We start from the raw sequence: 27,457 nt of genomic DNA, 5'->3' as shown, positions 1-27,457 counted from the left end.
TTTTGTCATTTTTTATTTTTTTTTCGTCCCCATGAACATTCTATATCGCATTCATTCCAATAGTATTCTCGCTCTTTTTTTAGGTCAGATGCTACCACGATCCAGTCATTGGCCGAACTTTTTCCCCTGGTGGTTCCCACCTTGAAAGAAAACGGACCCATTAATCTAGCCGTTATAGGAAAGACTACAGACATCTGAATATGGAACTTAATCGCCATGTCAACGCAGGTCCTCGCTACAAACGTCTCGATGTGACAGGCTTGGCTCACCACTGACAACCATAACCTTGCCATTTGATGGATTATGTCAACGGATAACTTAGTCGGGGAAGCGTTTTTGAGGTGGGGTAGCAAATGATCAATTAAAACAAAGTTTCATTATGGCCTGAGATTCCCCCTTTGTCGAATCCAATCACGACTTATTGGAAGTTAATTTTTTCAGACGACAACCAGATTTGGACCTAGCTCGGAACAGTGGTTTTAGTTCCCACGATCTCGTCTTCATATGTATCCCCAAAGTACTATCTACAAGGCTTTTGCTTATCGTGGGCCAGCTAGGGTTTAAATTGGGCTCCCTGGCTAAAGCTGGTCACACGAAGCATGATCGTCTCGGCCGCGCCACCAGTTCCCTGCAAGCATTTGTACCTCGGGTGGCATACATAACGGACGGCCAAGATTTTCTAGAAGAATGTAAAAAAATCCGCGTCCCCTCTTCGTCGTACTCAACTCACGACAACCCATCGATCCAATTATGCATGCAGCCAATGGAAAATCCCGACAGCTGCCCAAAAGCTGAAGTGAGTTTGGTTATTTTGATGCGACCTTGGTCGATCTTCTTGTAGCTTTCCCACAAAAGACCTTGGACTATTGATGCAGAGACGTGACAACATCACCGCCGCGGCGCCTCCACCCCCGGGAGTTACGCCAAACTTTGCACAGCCAGAAGATGTGCTCTACACCATCAATCTTGTGACCCAGGTCGCGGGCATAGCGCTCGTCACGCCCTTTGTCATCATGCGGGTCTTGGTCAAGCGTTACATATCGCCACCATTCTTGATTGAAGACCGTAAGTTGGTTATCCTTGTCATATTTTGCTGCTTTGACTATCAAGACTTGCTGACTTGGATTTTTGTATTCGCGACGGTAGATATTTGTGTCTTGGCTTGGGTATGTGTAGTTTTTCTTGTTCGCAATTGAGGATCTTATGTGATGAATTCTAAGATGAAGAACACCCATTAGGTGCTTTCGACCTGCTACAGTGTCACAGCAATTATGAGTAAGTTTTCTGCCTTCTACCTTTTTGTATTTCAAGTCAAGCTTACATCTGTTCCGAGTGTATAAATTCGGAGGTGGTTACCATGTGTGGGAGCTTGATGTCTGGACCTACGCGAACTTTCTGAAGGTAGGTCTCCCTGTACCATTTTGTCGTTTCTGCTAGTTCTAGTTTCTTCTCGCCATCTCAGGAGCACCAACTTACCCAAATCATGCATCGACGTCAAAAGGCCCTCTACGCCGACACTCTTGTCTATGGTCTCAACGCCTATTTTACCAAGGTCGCCCTCCTCCTCGTCATAGCGCGCGTTTTCAGCTCCTTTCGCAAGACGCGCATCGTAACCTTTGTCATGATCGGAGGCATGGCATTCTACTACCTCCCGATGCTGTTCCTCAAGATGAACGTATGCAACCCAATTAGCGGCTACTGGACCCCACTCGCAACCTTGGCACCCGGCGCCACGCCCGCGCGTTGCCTCAACCAGCGGTCCATGTTCGTCGCCGACACCATCATCAGCGCAATCACCGACACGGCCGTGCTGGTGATCCCCATCCCGGCGTCGGTGAGCCTGCGGATGCCGTGGCAGAGGAGGCTTAAGGTGTGGAGCATGTTGGGCTTGGGGGGAGTGGCCACGGCTGCGAGTATAGTGAGGCTGGTGGTGGTTTTTACTTCGATACAAGAGTCGGAGGATCAGACGGTGGATTTTGTGAGGTTTAATCTGCTTGGGTTTGTGGTCCTCTTTTTCTATTCTCTATCTCTCTCGCTTTCTCTCTCTCACACACACACACCCCCTCTCCCTCGCGGATGCCTCACGTGCATAGTCAACTAACATCACCATTCGTCCTCAAAAATACAGTACGGCAGAAGTCAGCATCGGACTCATCTGCGCGTGCCTACCGGCCATCAACATACTCTTTTCCAGGGCCAAGCAGCCAAGCCGCTCGCCTTCGGGGTCAGATGGCACCTCCCGCTCCGCATACCTTCATCGGCTCAAATTTCTCCGCGGAAGTCGACTCCAAACGGCCACGGACATGACTTTGGGTACAGGAATCACGCCGGCCAACCAGGATGCCATACAGACGGTTAATAACAGGAGGAACGAGATTCAACCGGATAGGACGAGGCAGACACAGCGGCCGGCGGCGGCAGCCGGGAATCATACTGTGGTCCGCGACAGTCAAAATCCCGAGACTAATCAACAAGAATCCGTGTGATCTTTCTTGAAAAAAAGGTTGTCGCAGCCCCAAGAAAATAAAATCGTCGGAAAGCTTAATTTTTTTCTTTCTTTTTTTCTTTTTGCATATTTTCATTTGGTGATTCCCCATATTATAGAAGCTTTACATCGCGCTGACAGGAAAATGAAACTGATTCTAATAATTACGTTCGTCACTTTGGGACCATGACCAGAATCACGAATTGATCCGGAGTTCTTAAAATTTACCCTACTTTCCTCCTTTTCATTGACGACCATGTTGCACAATTGCACATAATAGCCAAGCCACTTGACCAACAGAAAAAAGTTTCAAGCATCAACTATAATCGGATCAAAAGTCAAGCCATGAGCTTGATGCTGCTGAACGGCGCCCCATCGCAGAAGATCATTGCCTTGTCAACCGCGGGGTCGAACAAGCTTTGCGGGCCAGCCTGTTGTTGCTTGACGTTAAGATCTCCATCCCTAGAGTGATGTCTTTGCTGTTGCCAGTTCATCCTGTCCACCTCGACCGGCGAGATGACGTGCGATGTACTCAGGGCACCACCATCGGCAGCAACAGATTCGCTTCGCATTGCAACCATCACAGCCAACCAGCAGGTCGGCACGGGCGTTGTCCTAACCCACGAAGCTACCACCGACCGAGGCAACAGTAAGGTAGGCAGCAAAATCCCGCGGTCCCGAAGCAGGTGGTCCTTCAGTATGCAAAACACGACAGCAAACCCCCCTGAATCAGACATCCCTCCCTTGAATGCCATCAAAATTTCACTTCCCAATCCCAGTGTCATCCTCGTTGTCTCGAGCACCTCGACACCCGTCCCACCCCTGCGGTGCACACCCAGCGACACACAGTAGATAGTTGACAGTTCAGCGGCGAATATAGCCTGCAAATAACCTCTAAGAAATTTCTTTTTGTAGAGTAGTTGGTGGATAAAGAAATTTGTAAACTAGAGTCTCTCACTAGACGTCAAATCACAAAACAGCAAATGTTATACATGAAGAGCAAAGGATAGACCCAGCAAACTATGGGGATAATCATCCTATCATAAAGTTATCTACCATGTTCCAGGATGTGGCATAGCCGCAATCGTCCCTCGAGGTTTCCGAGCATGACGACGCGAAGAAAAAAGTGGCTCAGTTTCAGGTGAATTTTATGCTGGTATTGAACAAGAGCCAGAGGCTGCAGCGTCGAAGTGACTGCAAACACTGACGCTGTTCACCTGCAGCGTCGACATTAATATGGACCAGGTCAATGGAGAAAGTGTGCTCCTCACAAAAGTTGCCAACATAACCCGTGGCAGCATTCCAAAAGCTTCAACGGCAGTACAAGTATACACGTCGAGCACAATATGCGCCCGTATCCGCCCTCCAGCATTTCGGCCACACCATGACCTCTATCGGGCCAGATAAGCACATTTGGCGGGAATACGTAAACCTTAACGAGGAGGGCTAGATATGCTTTTACAATTAGCGGTCCTGCGCTCTACCCTGGAGCCGGCTTTATAACAGTACCATTGAAGGCAGCTCTTAGATTGGGCAAACCCAGGACGTAGCGTGCGCGCCTTCGAATCGTGCGACATAACCATGGGGCTGGCTGCTTTCATAGTAGACACCGGGACACGGGATCTTTTCAACATACCCGGCCGCATATGCTAATCATTCAAAGCTTCAGGCTCAAGTTTAGCGGCGTGGCTTGACTTCAGCATCAGGTCCTCGAGCGATCCCGATGTGCCCCTGCGCGAGAATTGCCGCGGCCTGGTGCGGATCCAGTGTGAAGGTACTGGCGACAAGGGAAAACTGGCTGCCGTCCGCTCCTCTTATTTTACTCCCGCGCTGCCGTAACCGCTTCCATCGACAAGCAGCCCTCCGACGAGTCTTACCACGACAGGCTCAACCTATGTGGGCCTTGATTACGTCCCTCGGTTCAGAAACATACCAAAGCTCTGGTTTGCTCCGGGGCAAAGCAGTCCCACAAGGTCTGCATCGGTGATCAGGGCGAGACTTGCAGCACGCATCAGATCCACTCCACTACCCTGGTCGCCATGCTTCAATCGTTGGTATGCGCAAAGTAAGAGGCGCCGGGCAAGACTCAGATGGACGCCTTTGTTCCAACCTCTACCAAAAAGCTCAAAGTTCCCCGCAGATGTGCCCTTTTGAAGTCAGCACCACTCTTTTAACGGCTTGGCGACCCCCGGATCTCACGGCATCAGTCAGAGCAACAACAACATGGACTGTTTTGACCAGCAATAGTCTCGGCGCTACGTCAAAATTCCCAACTACAATGGCCACCGCCGCCATCGCCCCTGATGTCGCCCGATCGGAAATGCCGGTGCTGAGATTTGCGACCGCTAACCATAAATATTTGGGGCTGGGTTGAGGGGTATGGGCTCGTTCCTATCGGGCATTCATCCACTGAGCCTTCTGAAAGGATGATGTGAGTAGCTTTCCGGCACTCAGCTTGGATAAATTTTTGCTGATCTACACTTTACACAATTCTCCGCCAAAGCTACTTTACACCCCATAGCGAGAGCGTTAGTTACCTATGTAAAGGAAGCCATTTCCCCCATGCGATTCCAACCCTTTGCCAATTTGAGCAAAAGATGCTTACCTAAGAGTGAGTTTGTCCCGTGGGCTGGGGGATTGACAATGTAATCAATTTGAGGGCATTGGAACCGCCAACAGTGCCAGGAAGATACCTGTCGGGATGAGAGCAAGAATAATACAACTGCACGCAGAATCCTTATTTTAATTACAAACCTGGCGACTTTATGTCTTTTCTTCGTATCAAACTAGGGCTCTCTAACGTACTTACTTTACTTCCACCTCGAAACCTTTGACGAATTCACATGAACATCAAAGTTTCAACACAAAATTGAAACAGCCATTGCGTGAGGCTGAAGGGGAAAAGGTAAAAAAAAAAATTCATTTTTTTTGCTGCTGGTCAAGCCGCCCAGAGGATTCATTGGTAGCATATCGCCCTGACAAACACCAACCGGAGCAGGAGCATCAAAAGTCTTATACACTTACTCAGGCAGAAAAAGACAATGCGCAATTGGATAAGCAGTATAAAAGCCGTAAAAGACCCCTCAAAACTTTTATTGATTGTTATCGTGCGACTAATGGGGGATAGTGAATGCCATTCTGAAGCCGAGCGGACATCACCTAGTGAAAGGTGCCTTGTCGGGAACGGAAAGCATCGAGATGCTCTGAGCCAACTGTAGCATCCGGACCCTCATATCACGAGACCTGAAGAACAGCCCTAGTTTCCGCTTCTCCCCCATCCCCTCCCGCTGTTTCTGTTGGTTGTAGTGATTTTTTTCGAGATATGTGTTTTATTTTTCACCGTATTGCCTCCAAAAAGACCCGCCCTTACGGTCTGTGAGGGGGAAATGACGATATTGATCCTGTTTGTTTCGCTTTCCATTTGCCTTTCAAACTTTCCCCAGTCTGGCTGTCCCCCAGGCGGAGGCATTCCATCATTGGGGTTGTGTCCGCGACCGGAGGGGCCACCGCCAACGTCGTAGGGCGGTTCCTCTTCTTCCGCGCGACGAATTAACGGCTGGCTGACAATTCCGGTGGCCAGGGCCGAAACCGCGATGAGGATAGAAAATCGCATTTTGATAAATTGTAAAGTGAAAAAGACAAAAGTAGGTAAAAAGGTTGTTAAGCGAAAAGAGCGTATGGCTTTGTAATAATGTATGAAGCTTGATGAGATGATTTTTACAACAGGCCAATGTAATTATCTTGGGAGGGGTCTATATATAATAGAAGGTGTAAATACTTAAGCAGAGTTTTATTTTAACTTACTCACTATTATACCGTATTTTTATGCGTCCATAGTCTTTACAATGAGGAGATAGTGATTATAAATATATTGCATGAATTATAAACCGGGGGGTTAAGAAGTATAATACAAGGCGTAAAAGAGCCATGGTAAATATAGTTTTAGGGACGTTGAGTGTATACATACTGGTATAATCTAATATTGTCACAATTTGAATTTTGTAATAAGTGCTAAACTATAAATAAGTGTAAAATAAGATTGTCAGACTCTTTGATAATTAATTCAATGCAGGAGCCACAGTGTAAGAAGTCAAGCAAAACCTATAGTTTACTATAATTAAAGTGGCGGGGAATTATTTTTAAGCGTTACAGTGTAGCTTACTAGTAATTTAGTACGTTAACCCAAAAATAGAGCCTAACTTGTGGTAATATGAATCCTTTTTTAACTGTTACGGTTTTATCTAAACTGGAGAAACTTAATATATTTTATAGCACTTCTCATCATTATTAAACGGCTTTGCTTCAATTTCAGACTATTATTCACCCATAATCATTAGTAACTTAGAGATTTGGATCTACTGTTATTATTTTCTACGCGTGGCCAGGCGCGAGGTGCTAATACAACTATTTATTAAATGTATTTTTTACCACCCAACCTTTTGCATAAACCGTCGGTAGGTTAACAAGGGTTTAATCATGCGCATTATTTTAGTCAACAAGTAGAAAGTAAAACAGTATAAAATAATATCGTTTATAGTACAGAATATAGGTTTTATTAAAATATAACTCTTTTCTTAGCAACATGTATATTCCTTTATTTATATCTTTTATGCAGAAAGGATGAGAGAGTATTCGGGTATAAATAGCCTGTGAGAGATAAAAGGAATATGAAAGTAAAGGGTGCGGCTTTTGCCATCAAAAATACTTGGTTACTAAAACGGTTCTTTCTTTCTTTTTTGAAGAACGCAACTATTATTAGCCCCCAACATCTCTATTTCACTCCAAGCTTTTCTTCCGAGTTATTTTCCCCCTTCAACCAAAATCTTCACTTTTCTTTTAGCATTAATATCCTTACTAAAATGCGATTCCTCTTTATTATTACGGCTTCTAACCTCGTGTCCACTTGTGCGGGGATAAAACTCAGAATTCCTAAATTGCCTTCGAAAAAGGATAAGGAACCTCCTTATGAGAAATGCCTTAGAGGTTGTTTTGCCCCATGTGGGCCCGAGGAATGGGAATGCTACAAGAGGTGCTGCGCACATTGCTTACCCTTTTACGAGGGCACTAGCAGCAACCCTTCCCCCCCCACTTTGCATGCGCAAGGCGGTGCGTTGTATATTGACAATGTCATGGTGTGCGCCATGCCCAGCCAAGTAGCAATTGGGGGTCTTGTTGCATTCAACAGAATGAACAATAACATATTCATCACCCTGAAACAATCAGAAGAATAAACTACGCTGCTGAATTTGGGGGCAGCTTCGGCCGAGCTTGTCGTCATTCAAAAAGAGGTAAGAGCCGGCAAACTTTATTAAAGGCATTGTTATAAAATGAGGATAGAGCTAACATGGCGGTATAAACAAACCCAGCCCAGAGGAAATGAGATAGGCTTAATACAATAAACAATTTTCAAGCCATATTAGGTCAAGACAGTTTTTAAGATCGGAAAGACTTACAATATGAGTTGTGCGGTTTTGAGATTTGACTTCATTCGACAAACCATAAGCGAACTGTAATTCAGTTCCATTGAGCAAGGCGAGCTTGCTGTCAAACTTCTCATTTCTGAAATAAATTTGAAGGTTATAACCAAAGAAGTAAGTGCACTGGATAAAAATCCACAGCCTCATTGTTCTTGAGAGGTTTGAGGGGAATGTTCTGTACTGAAATCCAGTATGGTGTACAGTGTCACTGGTGGTGATCCAAAACCAGGAACAGAGCTTTAATGTTCTCCCCGGCTATACCTGGACTAGCTCATATCCGAAATTGAGGTTGATAAGCAAATGAGAGCAATTGTAGTATCTAGCGAGGAGTCTTGAGCTCGGCTTCCTGTTCCATTCAATAATACATGTAGCAACTATATATTATTACGGGTCCAGTTTGTACTCGTTTGAGAGAGATGGGATCAAATGCTGAACGATAGGAGGTCCAAAACTAAAATCCCATGCGTCATTTATCCAAATAAATGAAGCATCAGTTATTGTATCTCAAATCTTAACATATGAAGTGGGAATCATTTGGTTCACCGCTGTGGCTTGATGGGGGCTGCCATCTGTTTGTTTGCCTTGTTTTCCTCCCCACCTCGAATGTGCTCCAAGGCTACTTGCCAAACTATAACCATATTACCTGCAGGGAACGTCTGTTAATTACCCGTTCCTTATGTTTCCCACGTCTCCCTATGTCCCCCGCCTCAGGTCCATATTATCTACTTTTTGTGGTGATCGAATTTGACATATTTACATCGGGCAGTTAGCGAGAGTCTGAATAAGACGAACCTCCGAAGGCCACGTCTCTCATTGGGCATCTAGCTTGAGCAAAATGGTCGAAAGTTTAAGCTTATTTTTGATCATCGATTAGCAAAGCGTAATACTTACGGAGATCGTATACGCTATTATCGCTAAGCATCTGTACCACAATGGCCTTCCTCGGCTGATACCTAAACCGACGTGCAAATCATCCCAATGGGTGCTCTCGTCGTCATATATCCGATATATATGCGGCAGGAATTGCGTTGAATAAGCTTTGTTATCTTTTCGCACTGACTGACTGGAGTCCGGAAAGAATCTTGCGGTACTGAGTAAATTCTTGTGGCCATTGAAATTGACGGTGCAGCTCAAGAACCAAATTAAAGTGCATGTGTGCGGTCAGTCATCTTTCAGAGAGAGAGAGAGAGAGAGAGAGAGAGAGAGAGAGAGAGAGAGAGAGAGAGACAAATTGGTTGTGTAGCTAAAAGAAGTTAGATGAAAAGGCTTTTTGGCTAAAGGAAGCGGACTCTTTTTTTTTTCTTCTTCTTTCTTATTTTTTCTTTGAGGGCTCAGGAGTAGAGCCAATTGGAACGGGATCCGTTGTATTATTGCACAGGTACTGTACCTATGTTTAGCAAAGTCGAGAATTTCAAGTAGAAGACCACATCACATTGTTGATATTTTAATGCATGCATTCGCACCGTACGACTCGGTACCTACCGACAAACCCTGGGGTGCCCTGACCATCGTCTCCAGTCGGTGAGCAGAACAGGGCCTATATTATACCGTATGAGGCTTCATCTAACCTGCTGAGTCAAGTCGTGAATGCACACTCGTCAGTCATCATGCTATCAATAAGGGCACCCCGAATTTTCCGCGGGCAAAAAGTCCAGCTAGTGTCACCATCTAGATCCTATATCCCTAACAGTCTTTTTCAGCATGACCACCTGTTGTTATAATCGTTCTTCTAGCATTGCCCCAACGGGTTGTCTGTACAGGTCACTTAATTGGATGGATAAGGTTAGCGCTTGCAAGCAACCGGGTCATGTAAAAACAAAACAAAAATAGTCACGCAGTACCCGGCACGGGTCGGCCAAGTCCGAGCCGCTGCTATTGGGGATGGAACCGTAGTTTAGGATGCTGATCACGAAACGGCTCATCGAGGCCAGGATCTTTCGGTATGTGTTTGAAATACCATCGCAGTTGGGGATGGGTTGATCAGCCGCGTGGTCGGCGCTGGTTGTGCTGGAAGGCTTATCATCTTCCGGGAGCTGCTCGAAAGCGCTATGGATGAGGTGTCGCAGCTTATACACGTTTGGATGTTTGGTGCGGCAAAATTATGGATGAACTCACCGGCTTGGTATCTGAGCATGGAAATAATCATCTTGTAAAGCCATGCGGTCGGCAGAAAAGAAAGGCCTTTACTGTTGCATCTGACCTAGGTAAAAGGAATCGTCTTTATTTTGCCTCCGTGACTTCGCTGCTTTTGGCTACCATGATAACGTTACAGGTCAGGCTCGTGAACGAATTTGGGGCACCACATGTATCACCCCCTCATGTGCTGAAGTCGCGTGGAGCGGTTTAATAGCCTTCCTTGCCCTCACTGCCACTTGCCCGTTTTCCAGTTTTTAAGTACCACCTCAATGCATCAGTCGTCTGACTGGCCTGGACGGTGTAAGTCTATCTTGTCGGTGGTAAGTTTCCTGGTTCTCCCAACCTCCTGGCCTCTGCATTTAAAAAAAGAGGTGAGAGATTGAAGCCTACCACCATAAGAAGAAACGACACTAGAGCAGGAGAGATACCATGCCGTGCAGGCGGCCTTGTCGGACCCGACGCAGAATCCCATAGGGCAGACATCGTTTTGGCGCTGATCGCCGCTGCTGCAAAAAACTTCCAAAGCCACCCTTGCTCGCCGGAGGAGGATCTTGGAGTTTGAGGCATGCGCCAGGGCCGCTCTGGGCCGGACTGACGGTTGCTGTACATGCAAAAGCGGATATAGTTATGGCGACTTTAGAGAGCTCCATGGCTCGTTTTCTTCCTCCTTTTACCAGGAGTGCCCTTCCACCAGGGAAGGGACATTGCGCGAGAAGGTTTGGAATCGACTATCAGTGTAGTGAGAAATCGAAACGTCGAGGATATGCGCAGATTAGGGATTCTTTCAAATCGTACAAGGGGATCGCAGGAAAGTAAAACCCCTGGGAGAATGGTGGCAGCTCACGGGTAATGTAAAAACCCACCAAACTCACCACTAGACAACATTCATAAGCGAACCATCTGGATCATCATCGGATGATGGCTCTCGCACAACCAGGACCCCATTCTGGGATGAGAGCATCCCATCGGACTACCTCTGATTGATGGTTCCCATGAAATTCTGGGCCATTTTGGCAGGGGACCAAGACAGGCTGTCATGTCCCTTTGAAGCTTTCGTTAGTAGTTTGGAATAACATTCTGTGTCCCGACACATAGAGTGGAGCTCTGAATTTGAGAGCAGAGTTTGAGGAGGGGGTTAGAAGGACATGAGTTGTTTACAATGGCATGCATGAAGCAACGGGCCAACAGTATGCTGTTGGGGCATGTGATTTGAAAAAAAAAGAAAAAAAAAAGAAAAATGAATGGGAGCGACTGTACTCATATCGTTACTTTGTTGTCTCCGTGTATATCTAATTCGAGCTGCTAGTGAGGAAATATAGGTTGGTAAACAACAATAGTTAAGAATAGTTAAGAATGGATACGAATTTTAATGTTCATGCTTAATTGTTTAAAGTAAATGCGCCGTCAGAATTGGCGTATGACCTTTGCAAGAAATGTACAAGTCACATTGTGAGGTAAATTTAGAAGAGATCTGTTTCAGCAAAGCCTCTTGATTATTTACGAGAGCCCCATCTTCCTCCGCTTCCTGTTCATGCGCAAGCAACTGCGCTTTCTTTTTCTCATTAGAATAAGTTAGAAAACATTAAAAATTCCCTATTCAAAGCCTCAAGTGAAGGTTTACTTCCATTTTTGTCACTTTCACAAACTATATTTTGATGGTTGCCGCCAGTTTGGCGACGACATACGCGCCCGCGCAAAGATAGGCTCCTTAAATGGCTGCGCAAGGAAAATGAATAGAGAGTGAAAGTAAAACCAAACTTTTGATCTGGTTTGTTCAAGCTGATGTATACTTGATAGTCACGTATATACATAGCTGTGTAGCGCAGAGCGGTCGGCGAGAGCGATATGTATCTGCTGGAAGAACAATCGGGCCCAGTGTCACAAGGAGCAATCCATCTCAATACCAAATAACCTCTTGCCATTTAAGACTTTTCCATGTTCTTAACCTCAAAAATTTCATAGCCTGTAGACAATATTCGCTTTGATTGGATAATACAGATACGCCTGGACAGAGTTGTACGTACCAGCAGTGCCTCCACTACTCCAACCCCGACAGCTCTCAATTAAACATGATATTATTCAAATTCTCCCCTTCCCACCACGCGTTACCAGTCTCCTCCTGCGGCAGATTTAAATCCCCAATCCCCACCAGCAGCGCCGGGTCGGCGTAGAGCCACGGCGTCGTGTAAAACGTCAGACTGTCTGCCTGCTGCTGCTGGTCCATCATGCTGTGACCGCCGCTGTTATTGTTATTGCTGTTCTGGTGGTGGTGGTGATGATTATGAGGATTATGGTTCCCACCGTTGGTGGTAGCGGCAGCAGTGGCAGCAGCAGCGGTAACGGCACCGCCACCGCCGCTTCCTCCTCCCCCAGACCCGACGACCCCGCCTCCTCCCCGGTGCATGACGCGCTGCGGCCGGGTCGGGGCTTCCTGCCCGCCGTCGGCGATGTTGATGGTGATCTCTGGAGACGTCGCTACGATGATCTCGAGCGTCGACGACTCGGACATGTCGAGAGGCGGGATGACGGGGGCTAGGGAGGCGTCGAGCAGGCCGCTGCCGCCTCCTCGGTCGGCGCCGAGTTGCGAGGATGAAGACGAGAACTGCAATATTTCCCACATGAGAGGCACGCTGAGGTACATTTTGGAGGGCATCCAGTCGTCGACATCGATGCTCTCTGCCTCGGCGCCCGCCGCGATGAGGGCCATTTTGTCAAGGTTACGGTCCTAACGGGGACAGAGTACAGTTTCGGTCAGCGTTCTGTAGTCCTTTTCGTATGATAGAAATGGTTGGTACAGGGAAAGCAGAAACTTACCAGCGCCCCACATGCAGCAGAGTAAGGGATGAAGCTCTTGAGGAACTTGCGACACTTGGCAAAGTCCGTGTTGGACTTGTGCTTAAGTTTGGCTGCGGCCGCGCAGCTGTAGTACAGGTGCACTGTCGCGGCGATTGCAGCTATATGGCCAATTATAGGCTCCTATGGACGGTGTCAGCAGGTCTTCTTCGTGAGTGAGCACAAGAATCCAAGAGTGCCTTTTCATACCACCAAGGCAAACTGCTTATCGACAACCATGTCGATCATTCTGACGAGCCAGGTGGCATGCAAGAGCGCCTGTTCGCTGGACCTCCTCCAAAAGGTGTTTGGGATGCCCAGGTTCGGATTGTGCTGGGCGCCGACGATATACAGGAACGGGTGGTTGAGCACGGTGACGATGGCGTGGTAGACCATCTGCTCCTTGAGCCAGCAGGCCCAGTAGTCGCGGTTCTGTTTGATCTCGTCCTCGTCGCGCTCAAAGAAGCGCACCGAATCATACCGGTGGCACATGGGGATCCGGTTCTCGGTCTCCATAAAGTCGGACAGTACCTTGGCGTAAGGCGAGTCGTGCCGCCATGGCTCCTTGACCACCCCATCGCGTGCGCAGTCGGCCACGTACCGTCTCACCTGGCTCCACACCCAGCTGAGACACAAGCTAGTGTTCCAGATTCCGGGCTCGCTAAGGTTTGACGTGCCGAGTTCGTCTTTTGGGAGGGATGGGGCCCGATCTAGGGTTGCTGCCACCGCTGATGATGCCGTGGAACCGTGGTTCTGTTCCGATTCCCGAAGTTTATCGTTGGGGTTGCTGAGCTGGGCATCCTGCCGACCATACGACTGTTCTAGCAGCTGTAGGCTCCAAAATAGACGTCTTTTCCGGTTTGTACCGTGGCCTTCGGGCAAATATAGGGGTTCCATGTCTATCATGGCGGAGCGGCACAACTGTAGGGAGAGTCCGAGATGGAATTGGCCAAGGTGGATGTTGCCGTCTACAGGCGTAGTGAAAATACAACGGGTCAGCTGACCTTTGTCCCCAGGTCAAACAGTAAAGTACTTACCGATGAAGGCGGCATATGCAAGAATGCACAGGCTCTCTATTGTGAACAGGTCCACCGTGCCATTGGCTATGCGCAACATTATGAGCGTCTTGGCATTGCTGCTATAAAGCTGCGTGTTGACCCTCCGGCGAGAGAAGCGCGCCGTCAATGCCATGATGCTGCTGGTTAGCTCCTCGGGCAACGTCTCAGGGTCACCAATCTCGTCACGCTCGAAGCACCAAATGGGCTGGCGGTGGCAGTACTTGAAGTAGAGCTCCATGGCAGTGGCGACATCTTCGGGATGGAACCCCACCGATGATCCAGCGGCACTGCCATTGTCGGCCGTACTCCGTCTCATTGCTTGACCTTCATTACCCTTTGGTCTGCTACTGCGTGCCGGTGGTGTGGCCGAGTATGACCTCTCTGATGGATTACTCAAGGAATCCTCCCGTTGCTGCTGTTGTTGTTGTTGTTGCTGCTGCTGCTCTTGATGCCTAGGGGGACGCGCTGGGTGGTGGCTGCTCGGTCTAACAACCTCGTCAGATGGTCTTCAAAGAGCACATTCCTATTGGTGCGCAGGCAGTTGATGACTGGGATCGTATTACAGGCTCGCCCCATTGAGTAGGAGATCCAGCTTGTCCTCCAGGTTCTGTAACCTCTCGTCCTAGTTGCGATTCTTGTTAGATTGGGGTTTTTTTTTTTTTAATATTGGAAAGCTGGGCATGGGCAGGAAAGTGGATTGTGGGTGTGTATTTCATCCTTTTCTTTTTCAGGATTTAATCCTTTGCAAAAGAAGACTTACTGATTTCCCACTCTGGGAGTTTCTCAAAACCGGGTATGTACATGACTGCGACAAACGTACGCAGCTGGAACATGCTGGCTTTTCACCGGGACATCGTGTCTTTTTCCGCCTGATGGGAGGGTAAAGATGAGCATCAGTGTCATGTCGTAATCTAGCATCGCAGTGCGGAGCGGAGGCTCGAGTAGGCCAAGAAAATAGTTCAAATAAAAGCCCAATTGGCAAACCGACCTGCAGTTGAGACAGGCATGGTGCAAACGTCTTCTCCCTCTCGAACCGGCCGCTGAAATATTGGACGGTTCTGGATCGGGAGGCGGCATGTCAATCCGACAGGCTGAGGAAAAAAAAGGAAAAAAAAAAAAAAAAAAAAAAAAGTCTGGTTGAGGATGAGCGATTGTGGATTAATTAAAAAGAGATTAAAAAGTAAGAAACCGAGACCCTCAATAGAATAGAAGAATAAAAGAAGAAAATGCACCGATAAACCGATAAAACTTCAAACCCGATGGCAAACTTTTCGATGATGGTGCAACGGCGTAATTCCAAGTTGTCGATTCGATGCATCGATATCTTGTACTCTTGAACAAGCAGCCGAAAGCCGAAACAAAAGAAGCTACTGCTTGGCGCCAAACCCCGCACGTTTTCTTCTTTACTTCGTACAACGCAGCGTCCGATGCGGAGGTAGGGGAGGTGGGGGGAAATTGTTTAGGTAACTAGATTAAGAGGGGGAAGAGCGCATTTAACAAAGCTTGCAAGGTCTAGCTGTCATCAATGATGCACGGGACCAATGAAGAGGACCCCTGTTTTTTTTCCTGCAGTTATGTGACAATGAAATGCACGAGAGACTGCAATGCGGTAGATGGCACCCTAAAGAAGAGTATTGTAAACGAGAAGAAAGAAGGACGAGAAAAAAACGAGGCTTCGTTCGGACTAGAAACTACTATCTTCAGGTCAACCTTGGCCTTACTTGTCAGCCAAAGGCTTCCGAGATAAGAAAAGTGGAGGATGATTGCGAATTGGCGGAGGACTGTGTGCGCTAAATCTCGATCGGGGGGCCCCCTAACCAGGTTTGCCCACGATGCATTAATTCATTTTCTCCATCCATCATATCAGCATGCATTTATTTCATTTCTGCCCTTGCGCTGCATCAATCATCCCCGCTTTCGCCGTAACCATAAAAAGAAAAGACATACTTCGTGAACAATAGAATCATAACAAAGAAGAGATAAAAAAAAAAAATCCTCCCCCGAAAAAATAAGTCTATAGCTTCGCTACTACATCCACCAAATCCCGCATGTCCGAATTTGGATACTCGGGGTTTTTCAAGTAATCCGGCCGCTCCCGATCCCAGGCCCATCTCTGCTTCAACTCAGGCGTCAATTCCCCATTGAGCATTTGCATCACGCACTTGCCCAGCACCGGGAAGAACTTGAAGCCGTGGAACGAGCCGCACGTAGCCACGTAAAGACCCTTGGCTGCCGGGTGAGGCGAGATGATAAAGTCGGAGCTCGTGGTGAAGGCATCCCTGTCGAAATAAGTTCATCCAATATCAGCAAAAATGGGCAAGCAACAGCAGTACGAAATGGATCGACAAAGAAAAAAGAGAAAAAAGAGAGAGAAAAAAAAAAAACTCACCAGCAAATCCTGTGCTTGGTCATTTTCCAATTTTTACTTTTTTCGCCATACCAAAGATCCTTTTGCTCGACGATATCGGCTTTCAACCTACGTGACACGTTCCATTGTGCATAGTCGCTGGCCGGCGGAGGCGCAGATACGTGTCTCCCGGGTAGCACTTCTGTCATGTTTGTAAAAATCTTTGACCCCCACCATTTAAGCTCCCTGTCTTTTGTTGGTGGGAGAGTGCCGATGAATGGTTTGCCTGGAGCTTTTGTCAGCTTTTTCTTTTTTTACTTTTTTTTTTCTTTTTTACTTTTTCCTTGTCCATGAACCGCAAAGCACCAGAAATAGAAAAAAGAAAAAAGGTAAGACGAAAATAGAGCAGGTTTCCACCTTACCATATCCCACATATCCCTGAAAGCCTACAGGCATATCAACGTAGGTCTTGTACTCTTCCTCGTCCAGCTCCGCCATGCCGGTCGTGATGCCCGCCGCCAGGATCCTGTCACCGGACCGTAGCGCATCCACCCCCGTTGCAGCCGCGCTCAGCTCCAACAGTTTAGGCGTGTAGGCGCCCGTGCACAGGATGGTGCGGTCCGCCGTGATGGTCCTCCCGTCCGTCGTCCTGACCCCCTTGCAGCCCCCACGCCCGTCCAGCTCCAGCACCGCCGTCTCGGCAACCACGTACTTGACGCCCAGCTCCACCGCCCGCCGCGTCACAGCCCGCAGGCAGTCTCCCGCCGCGGCCCAGCCGCTGGCGCGGTTGACGAGCACCTCCTTGGCGCCGTTGTAGTCGGCGTCCGCAAACAGGCCGCCGTACAGCTTCTTGGCCTCGTCGATCGGCACCGCCACGATGTCGTCGCCACGACCGGCCGCCCGGTGGTGCGCCATGACCTCCTTGGCGTAGTCGCTGCGGCAGATCCAGTAGACGCCCGTCTTGTGGAAGTACGGCTTCCACAACGGGTCCGACTCGAAGACGTCCTGGGCTTCGAGCGCCAGCCGGCAGTATGCCAGGTCGTCGTAGTCGGCTCGGACCACCTTGTTCCAGTCCCACGACGCCGCGACGCGAGACTCGGCGTCGGCCGCATCCCGGTCTACCAGCGTCACGCTGGCCCCTGGGTGCGCGCGGATCAGGTGGTACGCCGTCGACACGCCAAAGACGCCCGCCCCTACGATGAGGTACGAGGGTTGGTGGGTGTGGTCGCCTGCTGCAGGCATTTTTGGGATTGGTCCGCCTCGGGGCTGGGCTGGCTTACTGGGCAGGCTCTTTGCTGTGATTTCTTTTTTTTTTCTTTTTCGTTTTCTGGGGGTGTGATGGAAAAGTGATGACTGCGTGTGGGGTTTATTGGATGTGGTTGGTGGTTTCCAAAGGGGACGATGCAATACGGGATGAATAGCGACTCGCTTCCGTTCGCTTCCTTGATTTTGTTATTCCCGATACTCCTTTTTTTTCCCTTTCGCTTCTCTGCAGGAAAAAAAGTTGGTTGGGCTCCGGCTTATTTGGGTATCAATCTCGATATCCAAACCTCCGTTGCTACCCAGACGGAGAGACTCGTCCTGGTTCGATGATAAGTAGTATGTAGATCGGCAGTTATCATTGTTATCACCATGACCTCTGGATCGTCAACCCCGGCTATACACGGTCATAAGCCCGCCGTGTTGTGGTGTGATAGTGAGCATGACTTCCGAGATCGGATGCAATGGAGGGTCGAACTGGTGCCGGCCAAGGATTAAGAATGCCGGTCAGGTGATGAAACCGGCCCCCCGCCAAGAATTTCGGCGACCGTAAGGTGGTGGTGGAAGGACCCTTTTTTTTATTTTTTTTATTTTTCTTGTTACCAGTGTTTCTTGTCTAGTCTAATCTCCATCTGTTTTGTGCTGCATGCCGACGCCAAAACGATCTGGAACGCCCGTATCAGCTTCTCCACATTTCGCCCCCAACCAGGGAGCTAAAAGCCCTGACTCGACTTGTCAAAAGTGTGCTAGCTACCACTAGACTAGCACTAGTGTTTTGCGGGGTTGCAACCACTTGGGCGAGGACTAGTCCTTGAACCGGTAGTCAGCTGTCAAAGAGTCAGCCCCCAAAAAGCAACAAAAGTCTTTAATTAGTACTGCCGGAAGGTTCGGGCTTGCCTGTACCGAATGATGCGTTTAGTGTTTACCACGTAATAGATACATTTAATAAACCCAAGCAACCCATCCATATCCGTGTTATTGCAGGGAGCGTAGTAAGACTCTTTGCCCCAAGACACCACCAAGAACCTATGCATTGCATCTAAATGTAGCTTGCATTTTGGAGGTGTTTTAGAGTTCTAGACCGTTCCAAACGGGGGAATCAGCAAACTCCCGAAGGCGCATGATGAACGCCACGTGCACCAAAAGGACCAAAAGACCCTGCATTCAGTGCTGTCAAAACTTCCCATTTGGGAAAACCTTCGTTGCTACTCAGAAGAGGCGGCCCAGAGAGAAAGAAGACGCGAGAGTCGGTCTAAAAGCAGTCTTGGCGTCTAGGCATTGAGCTGCAGTAGAGAGGTGTTCCACCTATCCTATCATGTTGGTCAGGCTTGTGCATATATAAAAAAAAAAGGATGGATGGGCAAAAGAGCATACCACATCAAAATTCCACTATTTTAACCGGTCTGGCTTTCTTGGCAGCCTTTCTTGGAACACGCTCCGATACAGTCGTGGGACCGGTAGGTGGTATGCAACACCTCCGCATCAAAGACGAAAAGAACGGGTAAGGACCCTCTAAAACTTCACTGGAGGCGGATCCGGGGTTTCGTGAGTTTGCCGTATCGGGAAAACTGGGTGGACACTGTTGCCACCAGGCAGCTTCTTTGGTGATAAGCTCATTACAGTACTACAGTAATCATCTCTTTTCTCCAACTCGGCACGGTCCGTATTTCACAAATCCCAATGTCGGCGGTCTAGACTCTGGGCCCGGAAACATCGAGTCAGCGGCAGCTTCGGCGTGGTAGTGCTTATTCTCCGGTCATGTGACCGGACAAGGCTAATGTACCTCGCTACCTCCTTCTATCAGCGATATCAGTGACGTTCGGGGATTGGCAGGGTGTTCCCTGTCCTTGACGAGATACCGTCGATGCTTCTTTCGTTGTAAGGGGGGGAAGGGAGACGTAACCATTGGAAACCGTGACTCCTGAACTACTCATTCAGCTGATGCCGGGGCACGGACTAGTAATCCGGGTGTGCCTTTTTGGTGTGTAGGGGGAAGTTTTGGATAAGATATATAGATGGTGGAAGGCTTGCCATCAATCAGCCTAGGTTCTTTTTGATGTCATGTACTGTTATACTAGCTAGACGCTGTGAATATCAGTTGAATAATACCTTATCACAAGCTTGAAAGCCTCTAAAACCTATAGAGGGTATCTCAATCTAATATCATTTGCTTGAAGCAATCACCAAAAGAAAAAAACCAAAACACAAAATGTCGCTCTTCAGATCATTCTTTGGCAAGCCCGCCGACGATGCATCATCGCAGACCTCCCAGTCCTCAGAAAAGTCAGCCGTCCGCGCCCTGCCGGCGTCATGGTACACATCCCAAGACATGTACTCTCTTGAGCGTCGCGCCATCTTCTCGCGCAAATGGCTTCTCACCACGCACAAGGCTCGCATCCCCAACCCGGGCGACTGGGTCAAGTACAACGTTGCGGGCTACCAGTTCGTCATTGTGCGCGATCGCAAAGACGGCGAGATCCACGCCATGCACAACATCTGCCGGCACCGGGCCTTCCCCGTCGTGACCAAGGAGGAGGGCAACAGCTACGTCTTTTCGTGCAAGTATCACGGCTGGTCGTATGGCCTCAAGGGAAACTTGGCCAAGGCACCGGGCTACCAAGAGATTCCGGGCTTCGACAGGGCGCAGAATGGTCTCTTCCCCATCCACGTCCACGTCGACTTCAACGGCTTCATCTGGGTCAACATGGACGCGGGCGACAAGCCCGAGATCGCCTGGGATGATGACTTCCTGGGCATCGACAAGCAGGAGAGGTTCCAGCACTACAACTTTGAGGACTACGTCTACGACCACCAGTGGGATATGGAGGGCGACTGGAACTGGAAGATCCTGGCAGACAACTACAACGAGTGCTACCACTGTCCGACTTCGCACCCGGACATTCCTTCCATTGCCGACCTGAGCTCGTACTACGTCAACACCGAGAAGGCATACATTCAGCACTTTGGCGAGCCGACCGAGGAGCAGATCGCCAACGGGTTCCGGGTGGCAGCGACCTACTTTTGGCCCAATGCATCCATGAATGTTTCGTAAGTCATTGCAGCTTCCCAATAGCAAATAGAACAAGAACACAAAAAAAAAGAAATAGAACCATCATATACTAACCTCATCACCCAACAGACCTCACTTCTTCATGATCCAGCGCTTCGTGCCCCTGGGCCCCACCAAGTCGCAGATGCGATACGAGGTGTACCGCAACAAGAACTCGTCCGACGAAGACTTCAAGACCATCAGCGACATGTACAAGCGCATCATGTCCGAGGACAAGTACCTCTGCGCCAACGCGCAAAAGAACATCGACGCCGGCGTCTTCGTCAACGGCGAGCTGCACCCGGACCTGGAAAAGGGCCCGCTCTTCTTCCAAAAGACGGTCCGCGAGGTCGTGACGGAGCACTGGGAGAAGGAGCAGCGCGAAAACGGAGGCGAGGAGATCTGGCCGGCCAGGCAAAAGGTTTCCGAAAAGGGAATCGGCGAGGTCACGAAGCAGGATGACAACTTTTGCAAGATGGTCGAGTCGTGCGGCAGAGCAAAGGCTGGTAGTATGGATGAGGGGAGGAGGATGTGTCTTGATGAGGCGATTGCTTTCTAAAAGTGATCTGCATTTTCTTTTAAAATCTTGTTGATGGCATGATGGGTTGATGATGGCGTTTTGAGCGTTGGAAATTTTACTTTTTTATTATGAAGTTTATATTTATTTATTCAAGCGAGTTTGTTTTTCGATCATCATTTATGCTGGTTTTGCTTGTGCATGGTGGTCACCTATCTCAGCCACTTCGCATGTCCAGAAAGGAAATAATTCGAAGAAGATCATCAGGATAAAGAAGATTCGTACAGTTTATGATTTATCATATGAGCAAGATGATTTTCGTTCCATCTCATAGATAAGGTAAGCTTTTTTATGTATGCCTGCAAAAAGAAAATGTGTACCTACCTTAGTTATCATTGATGCGAAACTGGACCCCTATATGTTTCGATTACGCAGCCACGTTCAAAACAACCATTCAAACTCTCTCGAAAGAAAAGATAGGTTGACTTCAAAGCTTGTTCCGAACACCCGTCAAACAAAAAGATTAGGGTATCCTGGCTTGCCATGGTTGCAGATTCAGGGGGCCTGGATTTTTAGCGTTGCCAAGCGCCGACAAACGGACCTGAGCCGCCCCTCGCTATGCACTTTCTCAAAAGATAGGGCGGGATTCTTTTGTTCTCGTGGCCCAGAACACTCGGGTGGAATAGCATTGTTTTACCTGCCTACCTACCCAGATAGGCAATTTGGGTTTTGTAACTGGCTGAAAAACATGCACATTTCTTGTCAAAAGATAGATAGCGAGTAAGCAACCAGCAGCTTTTGTTCGATTGTGACAGGACCGGCAATTGTCCCCGGTGGATCCCTCCATCCAATGGCCCCAGCAACTGGGGGAGGGGTTACAACAGCCTTTCGTATCTTTCTCTCTGTGGCCTCTTTGGTGGGTGGGTACCTTAAGCTTGCTTAGGTACTTATCCTTTCTCTAAACAGCTTTCGGTATCGAACTATGGAGTCCCGCCTTTTCTTTCCCGTGGCTCTCACTTTCTCTCTCTCTCTCTCTCTCTACCACCAAGAAAAATGCCACAGCGTTCGATACTATGCATGCACTCCAAAACAGCCGCCCCAAGTAAAGCTGTAAATCGGTGGCGAGATGAGGACCCGACCGTGTTTTCCAACCAGTCAATGACGCCAAAATAGCGTAGACTAGCGCTGCAAATCTTGTTTCAACGGGGTTGTGGCAAAACGGTATTCAGGACAAGCGCCTGCGGGTTAGTGTAAACAAAAACAACAACAACAACAACAAAAATCGGCTCCCGGCGAAATGATCCCGAAGAAACCGATCAGGTGATCTCGAGGTTGATGTTTTGGGTCGCCGGGTGCGGAGAGATTAGCTTCCAGAATACCGTAGGCCCGTGTCAGTACCAGCTCATCTTCTCCGCATGATAGGTAGAGTTCCCCGCATTTGACTTCACATTGATATCTCATGTGCATAGTTGGTGAGGGTATGTAAATATGGTGATGTTCTGGACAGGACCATGGTGGGAATGGCACATACCAATGCATGTCTCTACTTAGCAATACCGGCAAAAGCAAAATCAATCTTCATACCAGACACGAAAAGGTACCTTTCAAGTACTCAATTTGCAGTCTAGTTACCTTTATACCATCTTATTACCCGCTCGGAAGGGCTCCAACATCCCTCCATCATGGACCCCTCCCAGCGAGTCGTGATCATCGGCGCCGGCATAGTCGGCGTCAACATCGCTGACGAGCTGGTCTCGCGCGGATGGTCCAACATCACCGTCCTCGAACAGGGTCCCCTCAGCATGCCCGGCGGCTCAACATCTCATGCCCCGGGTTTAGTGTTTCAGACGAACCCCTCCAAGACCATGAGCAAATTCGCCATGTACACAGTCGAGAAGCTTCTGTCCATCGACTGCTTCAACCAAGTCGGCGGCTTAGAGGTAGCCGAGACCCCAGAGCGCCTCGAGGACCTCAAAAGAAGGTATGGCTACGCCCGCTCGTGGGGAGTCGAGGCAGAGCTCCTCTCGGCCGAGCAGTGCCGCAGGATTTACCCCCTACTAGGCCCGGACGTCGTCCTCGGAGGCCTACTCTTCCCCACAGACGGCCTCGCCCTGGCAGCCAAGGCGGTGCAGGTCCTGGTTGAAAGGACGCGGAAGGCCGGAGTCCACTATCTGGAGCACACTCGCGTCACAGGCATCCAGCAACAAGACAAGCGTGTCACGGGCGTCGAGATCAGCACCGGGGCCACGATCCCGGCCGACATCGTCCTCTCGTGCGCGGGCTTCTGGGGCGTCGAGCTTGGCGCCATGGTCGGCCTGCGCGTACCCCTGCAGCCCATGGGCCACCAGTACGTCAAGACGACATCGGTGCCGACGCTGAGGGGCAAGAACCCACTCCCCAACGGCGCGACCCTCCCCATCCTCCGCCACCAAGACCGTGATCTCTACTACCGCGAGCATGGCGAGCAGCTCGGGATCGGCTACTATGGCCATCGGCCCTTGCCCGTAACGGCGGCATCCCTAGGCCCGACCCCTGCCCACGTCGACGAGCAAAACATGCCGTCCCGCATGGACTTCACCCCGGAGGACTTCACCCCAGCCTGGGAGCTGAGCAAGAAGCTCATTCCAGCCCTCGCAGACACCACCATAGAGACGGGTTTCAATGGCATCATGTCCTTCACGCCCGACGGCGGGCCGCTAGTCGGGCGCGCCCCGGACCTGGACGGCTTCTTCGTCGCAGAGGCGGTCTGGGTCACGCACTCGGCCGGCGTGGCGCGCGCCGTGGCCCAGCTCCTGACGACGGGCAAGTTGGACGTCGATCTGCTGGCCGAGTGCGACATCACCCGGTTCGACGACGTGCAGCTCACACAGGGCTACGTCACCGAGACGTGCACGACGGCCTTTGTGGAGGTCTACGACATCATCCATCCGCTGCAGCCGCGCTCCTCGCCGCGCAACCTCCGCGTCAGCCCCTTTTTCTCCCGGCAGTCGCAGGACCTGGGAGCTTACTTTCTCGAGGCGGGTGGTTGGGAGCGGCCGCACTGGTTCGAGGCCAACGCGCACCTGGTGGACGAACTTCCCGCGGCTTGGAGGCCCAAGGACCGCGACGTCTGGTCGGCCAGGTACCACTCCCCCATCGTGGCGGCCGAGGCGTGGAAGACGCGGACGACTGCCGGCCTGTTCGACATCTCCCCCATCAGGCGGCTGCTCGTCACCGGGCCGGGAAGCCTGGAGCTGCTGCAGCGGCTGGCCTCCAGCGACGTCTCGAAACCCCCCGGCGCGGTGACCTTCACGCTGCTGCTGGACGAGCACGGCGGGGTGAGGAGCGACGTCTTCGTCGCGAGGTTGGCGGACCAGACGTTCCAGCTTGCCGTCAACGGCGCCGTCGACGCGGCGTACCTGGCACGCGAGGCCCGGCTGCAGACGGCGGCCCGGCCCGGAAGCTCCGTGCAGGTCCGGGATGTCACCGGTGGGACCTGCGGCGTCGGCGTCTGGGGCCCGCGCGCTGCGGATATCGTCGGCGGCATCTGCAGCGATGACCTGGCGGCCATGCCGAGGAATGCTGTGCGGTCGTCTGTCGTGGCCGGCGTGCCGGTCCTGGTGGTCAGCCACTCGTTTGTCGGCGAGCCCGGGTGGGAGATCTACACGTCCGCGGAGCAGGGCCTGCGGCTGTGGGACGCGCTGTGGGGAGCCGGCCGAGCGCACGGAGCTGTGGCGGCGGGGCGGGCGGCGTTTGCGGCGCTGAGGATGGAGGCTGGCTTCCGGACGTATGGCGTCGACGTGACTACGGAGCATGGGCCGTTCGAGGCTGGGTTCGGCGCCGCTGTCGACCTAGGCAAGAGTGGCTTCGTGGGCTGTGACGCCGTGTGGAGGCTTGCCAGCGCAAAGCCGGTGAAGAAGCTACGTTGTATTGTCGTGGACGACGGCCGCTCCGTGGTGCTGGGGAAGGAGCCCGTGTTTGTCTCGGGCAAGGCGGTGGGCTACGTCTCGAGCGCGGTGTTTGGGTATACTATCGGCAAACCCCTTGCTTTTGCCTGGCTTCCGGTGGAGCTGGGTCCCGGAACAAGTGTTGAGATTGAGTATTTTGGGAGACGGATCAAGGCCACCGTGACGGCAGAACCAATTCTGCAACAGCAGTTGGATGCACAGCCTCCGAGGGCACGTTTGTAGTTTTTTTTGGGTTTTGTACATATTGTTTTCACGTTCTGCGCTTTCTTTCTGGGTTGCTGTTACGGTTTACGAGATCGGATTAATGAGAACTATGATATTCCAAGAAGTTTTGATTCAGTGTCACGTTGTGAGCATGAATAGGTAGCCCAGATTTGAAGCACTTTTTCAATATCTAGATAGCACTGGACTATGTAATGTCGGACTTTTGAAGAGAAACCTGAATATACAATGGAGTTACTCTAATGTTTCTCGGACAATCTGCTCTCATTATATCAACCACAATTGAACATTGCGTCTAAGATTGAAAACTGCCACAGGAGTCTTTGCACCAGTGACGTAAGCTGTGATTTAATCTAAATATCCCCTGATTCAGCTCTTCCAATAATTTCATGTCACTGGTTGAGATACGTTGCACTGCTGGAGGAATGGTTATCAACGTCCTCAAAAGTCCAGCTATGCATCAAAGCGGTTTCACCAACTGCCCTACTCCAGTTTCGTGGGAGAAGGCTTTTCCAAGCCACTGCGACCAAAGGCTGTTCATCTTGACCTTTCTGCTACGCGTTATATGTTCGAAAGCCTGTAGTTCAAAGCTTAAGCCTACAATGTCATTGTTTTCATGGTTAGGCATTCTCTTACGCTTTGTCTGTTAAGCGCGAGCTCGGCTAGAATTTCCAGGCCTGAGATCAACAGCAAATGAGAGTTCAAGTGCAAAGCATGCGGTAGCTTTGTCGAGAATGAGGTTATTAGTGGAGCTGTATCGGAGGATTTAAACAAGCTATGTCATATGTGGTTAGAATAATAGATCACAGATCCCTGTATCAAAAGAAATAGAGAGTCCCCTTCATGTGGCTTTTCCGAATTTAGCATTGCCGTTACCACTGATGATTTCCACCAATGTTTTACCTCGCCTGTACATTGTTAGCATATTTAATTCTCCGAAGACGTTAATCAATGTATTAATCTGTGCACGTGCAATGCATGACACGATTGCTTCAGAGTTATTATTATCTGGCTAGAAGGAAAGCCTTTTCCAGGTGTAATAAAGAAATAAAAGTTTCGCAGGTTCACCGGGCTCAGGGGTTCAGGGGGTTCAGGGGGCTCAGGATGTCTGGGCCTCACCAATGTCGAAACTGACAAAACTGCAACCGTAGACACAGTAGACGCAAGACCATTGATCGACTCACCGATGCTATTCAAGATGTGCCAGACAGACCTTAACTTGTAGAGACTACGGATCTTCCGTACATCAAACACCAAGCAAAACCCCGGCATAGTGTTTGAGTAGATCTTACGATCAAGGACTCATGCTAATAGAGGAAACGAGCTAGCATTTCTAGACCTGTATGTGTGCCTGGGGCATCTTTTCCGGATCACCAGCAGGGATTGATGTGCAAGAAAACCAAACTACCAATAATTCGTCTGTACTACATGGCTTTCCAATGTTTTCATTCCATGGGTTCTGAGTGCGTATGCTAAAAACTCTACAGACTTTCATCTCACATTGACCGTCTACTCCATACATACGTTCGCGCATTTCACGGCTCGGCAGTGACTCGATGCTAGGAACATTCTTAAGGTTCGGCAGCGGATCTCGGCCCGAAATTTAAATCGCTGCTTATCTGACTGACATCTTCTTGTATGAAAAAACAAAAACAAAAGAAAAAAAAAACCTTCTCAGCGATTTCTTTAGAAGATTAGGTTCAAGGCACGAAACATTGCGTAAGTAAAATTTCGGAAGCATAATATTCCTGGGCCCGTTGCTATTTGCCGTCTTTCTCATCCGAAGTCTTTCAAGCAACATACGTGGCAGTCGGGTAATATTAGTTTGAATATGACAGGCACCTTCGTTGACGTTTCTGGAAGACAGTCAGGCTATTATTGATTGAGACGATAACTCAAAACACTGTCGGGGCTTTTTTTGTCTGCGCCCATCTTTTTTTCCAGGACAGGGCATCGAGGATTGTCAGTGGAGCAAAACTCCCGCAGGGCTAAATTAGGCTTCGGCTGTTCTGAAGTATGCTTGCTCCTGACGATGCAAAGGAAGAGAGAGAAAGAGAGAGAGAAAAGAAAAATAGAGCAACATTTGGTATCCTAGCAGTTACATGTTCCAGTACCATCGTAAGTGAC

The 27,457-nt window shown here is 49.6% G+C and overlaps 8 protein-coding genes across 8 annotated transcripts; 3 read left to right on the top strand and 5 right to left on the bottom strand.

The window, feature by feature from the left end:
- The first annotated feature begins 725 nt into the window (after nt 1–725).
- PgNI_07810 (uncharacterized protein) lies at nt 726–2,626 on the top strand. The gene is made up of 6 exons (XM_031127816.1): nt 726–1,065; nt 1,147–1,166; nt 1,239–1,275; nt 1,334–1,401; nt 1,463–1,998; nt 2,129–2,626. The coding sequence occupies exons 1-6, from the start codon at nt 870–872 to the stop codon at nt 2,484–2,486; spliced, it is 1,215 nt and encodes a 404-aa protein (XP_030980584.1). The 5' UTR covers nt 726–869; the 3' UTR covers nt 2,487–2,626.
- Nucleotides 2,627–2,823: 197 nt separating this feature from the next.
- PgNI_07809 (uncharacterized protein) lies at nt 2,824–3,717 on the bottom strand (the record flags this gene model as incomplete). Its single annotated transcript, XM_031127815.1, has 2 exons — nt 2,824–3,366; nt 3,694–3,717. 2 exons carry the CDS (start codon nt 3,715–3,717, stop codon nt 2,824–2,826), a joined length of 567 nt encoding a protein of 188 aa, XP_030980570.1.
- Nucleotides 3,718–5,640: 1,923 nt separating this feature from the next.
- On the bottom strand, nt 5,641–6,098 carry PgNI_07808 (uncharacterized protein; the record flags this gene model as incomplete). The annotated part of the gene is made up of 2 exons (XM_031127814.1): nt 5,641–5,778; nt 5,856–6,098. The coding sequence occupies 2 exons, from the start codon at nt 6,096–6,098 to the stop codon at nt 5,641–5,643; spliced, it is 381 nt and encodes a 126-aa protein (XP_030980569.1).
- A 3,669-nt stretch (nt 6,099–9,767) lies between these two features.
- Nucleotides 9,768–10,121, bottom strand: PgNI_07807 (uncharacterized protein; the record flags this gene model as incomplete). Its single annotated transcript, XM_031127813.1, has 2 exons — nt 9,768–10,008; nt 10,078–10,121. The coding sequence occupies 2 exons, from the start codon at nt 10,119–10,121 to the stop codon at nt 9,768–9,770; spliced, it is 285 nt and encodes a 94-aa protein (XP_030981367.1).
- A 1,751-nt stretch (nt 10,122–11,872) lies between these two features.
- Nucleotides 11,873–15,119, bottom strand: PgNI_07806 (uncharacterized protein). The gene is made up of 7 exons (XM_031127812.1): nt 14,977–15,119; nt 14,749–14,857; nt 14,552–14,610; nt 13,968–14,473; nt 13,141–13,898; nt 12,913–13,074; nt 11,873–12,823 (listed from the first exon to the last, which is right to left on the bottom strand). The coding sequence occupies exons 1-7, from the start codon at nt 15,063–15,065 to the stop codon at nt 12,158–12,160; spliced, it is 2,349 nt and encodes a 782-aa protein (XP_030981366.1). The 5' UTR covers nt 15,066–15,119; the 3' UTR covers nt 11,873–12,157.
- Nucleotides 15,120–15,624: 505 nt separating this feature from the next.
- PgNI_07805 (uncharacterized protein) lies at nt 15,625–18,028 on the bottom strand. Its single transcript, XM_031127811.1, has 3 exons — nt 16,758–18,028; nt 16,378–16,621; nt 15,625–16,267 (listed from the first exon to the last, which is right to left on the bottom strand). Exons 1-3 carry the CDS (start codon nt 17,575–17,577, stop codon nt 16,003–16,005), a joined length of 1,329 nt encoding a protein of 442 aa, XP_030981370.1. The 5' UTR covers nt 17,578–18,028; the 3' UTR covers nt 15,625–16,002.
- A 1,012-nt stretch (nt 18,029–19,040) lies between these two features.
- On the top strand, nt 19,041–21,538 carry PgNI_07804 (uncharacterized protein). Its single transcript, XM_031127810.1, has 2 exons — nt 19,041–20,643; nt 20,735–21,538. The coding sequence occupies exons 1-2, from the start codon at nt 19,805–19,807 to the stop codon at nt 21,201–21,203; spliced, it is 1,308 nt and encodes a 435-aa protein (XP_030981369.1). The 5' UTR covers nt 19,041–19,804; the 3' UTR covers nt 21,204–21,538.
- Nucleotides 21,539–22,843: 1,305 nt separating this feature from the next.
- On the top strand, nt 22,844–25,330 carry PgNI_07803 (uncharacterized protein; the record flags this gene model as incomplete). Its single annotated transcript, XM_031127809.1, has 1 exon — nt 22,844–25,330. The coding sequence occupies one exon, from the start codon at nt 22,844–22,846 to the stop codon at nt 25,328–25,330; it is 2,487 nt and encodes an 828-aa protein (XP_030981361.1).
- Between the last annotated feature and the right edge of the window lie 2,127 nt (nt 25,331–27,457).

The sequence above is a fragment of the Pyricularia grisea genome (genome assembly GCF_004355905.1).
Source record: "Pyricularia grisea strain NI907 chromosome Unknown Pyricularia_grisea_NI907_Scaffold_4, whole genome shotgun sequence".
Taxonomy (NCBI): domain Eukaryota; kingdom Fungi; phylum Ascomycota; class Sordariomycetes; order Magnaporthales; family Pyriculariaceae; genus Pyricularia; species Pyricularia grisea.
This window is presented reverse-complemented; position numbering and strand designations above follow the sequence as displayed.

Excerpts from the sequence above, each read along its gene's own strand:
- PgNI_07806 (XM_031127812.1), bottom strand. The coding sequence starts at position 15,065 with ATGCCGCCTCCCGATCCAGAACCGTCCAATATTTCAGCGGCCGGTTCG. Across the intron at positions 14,858-14,976 it reads CATGCCTGTCTCAACTGCAG|GCGGAAAAAGACACGATGTC; the intron begins GTCGGTTTGCCA and ends CCCTCCCATCAG. Across the intron at positions 14,611-14,748 it reads ACTCCCAGAGTGGGAAATCA|GACGAGAGGTTACAGAACCT; the intron begins GTAAGTCTTCTT and ends AATCGCAACTAG.
- PgNI_07805 (XM_031127811.1), bottom strand. The coding sequence starts at position 17,577 with ATGCCTGCAGCAGGCGACCACACCCACCAACCCTCGTACCTCATCGTA. Across the intron at positions 16,622-16,757 it reads TCAGGGATATGTGGGATATG|GCAAACCATTCATCGGCACT; the intron begins GTAAGGTGGAAA and ends CAAAAGCTCCAG. Across the intron at positions 16,268-16,377 it reads ACCAAGCACAGGATTTGCTG|GGATGCCTTCACCACGAGCT; the intron begins GTGAGTTTTTTT and ends TTATTTCGACAG.
- PgNI_07810 (XM_031127816.1), top strand. The coding sequence starts at position 870 with ATGCAGAGACGTGACAACATCACCGCCGCGGCGCCTCCACCCCCGGGA. Across the intron at positions 1,066-1,146 it reads ACCATTCTTGATTGAAGACC|ATATTTGTGTCTTGGCTTGG; the intron begins GTAAGTTGGTTA and ends TCGCGACGGTAG. Across the intron at positions 1,167-1,238 it reads ATATTTGTGTCTTGGCTTGG|GTGCTTTCGACCTGCTACAG; the intron begins GTATGTGTAGTT and ends AACACCCATTAG.
- PgNI_07804 (XM_031127810.1), top strand. The coding sequence starts at position 19,805 with ATGTCGCTCTTCAGATCATTCTTTGGCAAGCCCGCCGACGATGCATCA. Across the intron at positions 20,644-20,734 it reads AATGCATCCATGAATGTTTC|ACCTCACTTCTTCATGATCC; the intron begins GTAAGTCATTGC and ends ATCACCCAACAG.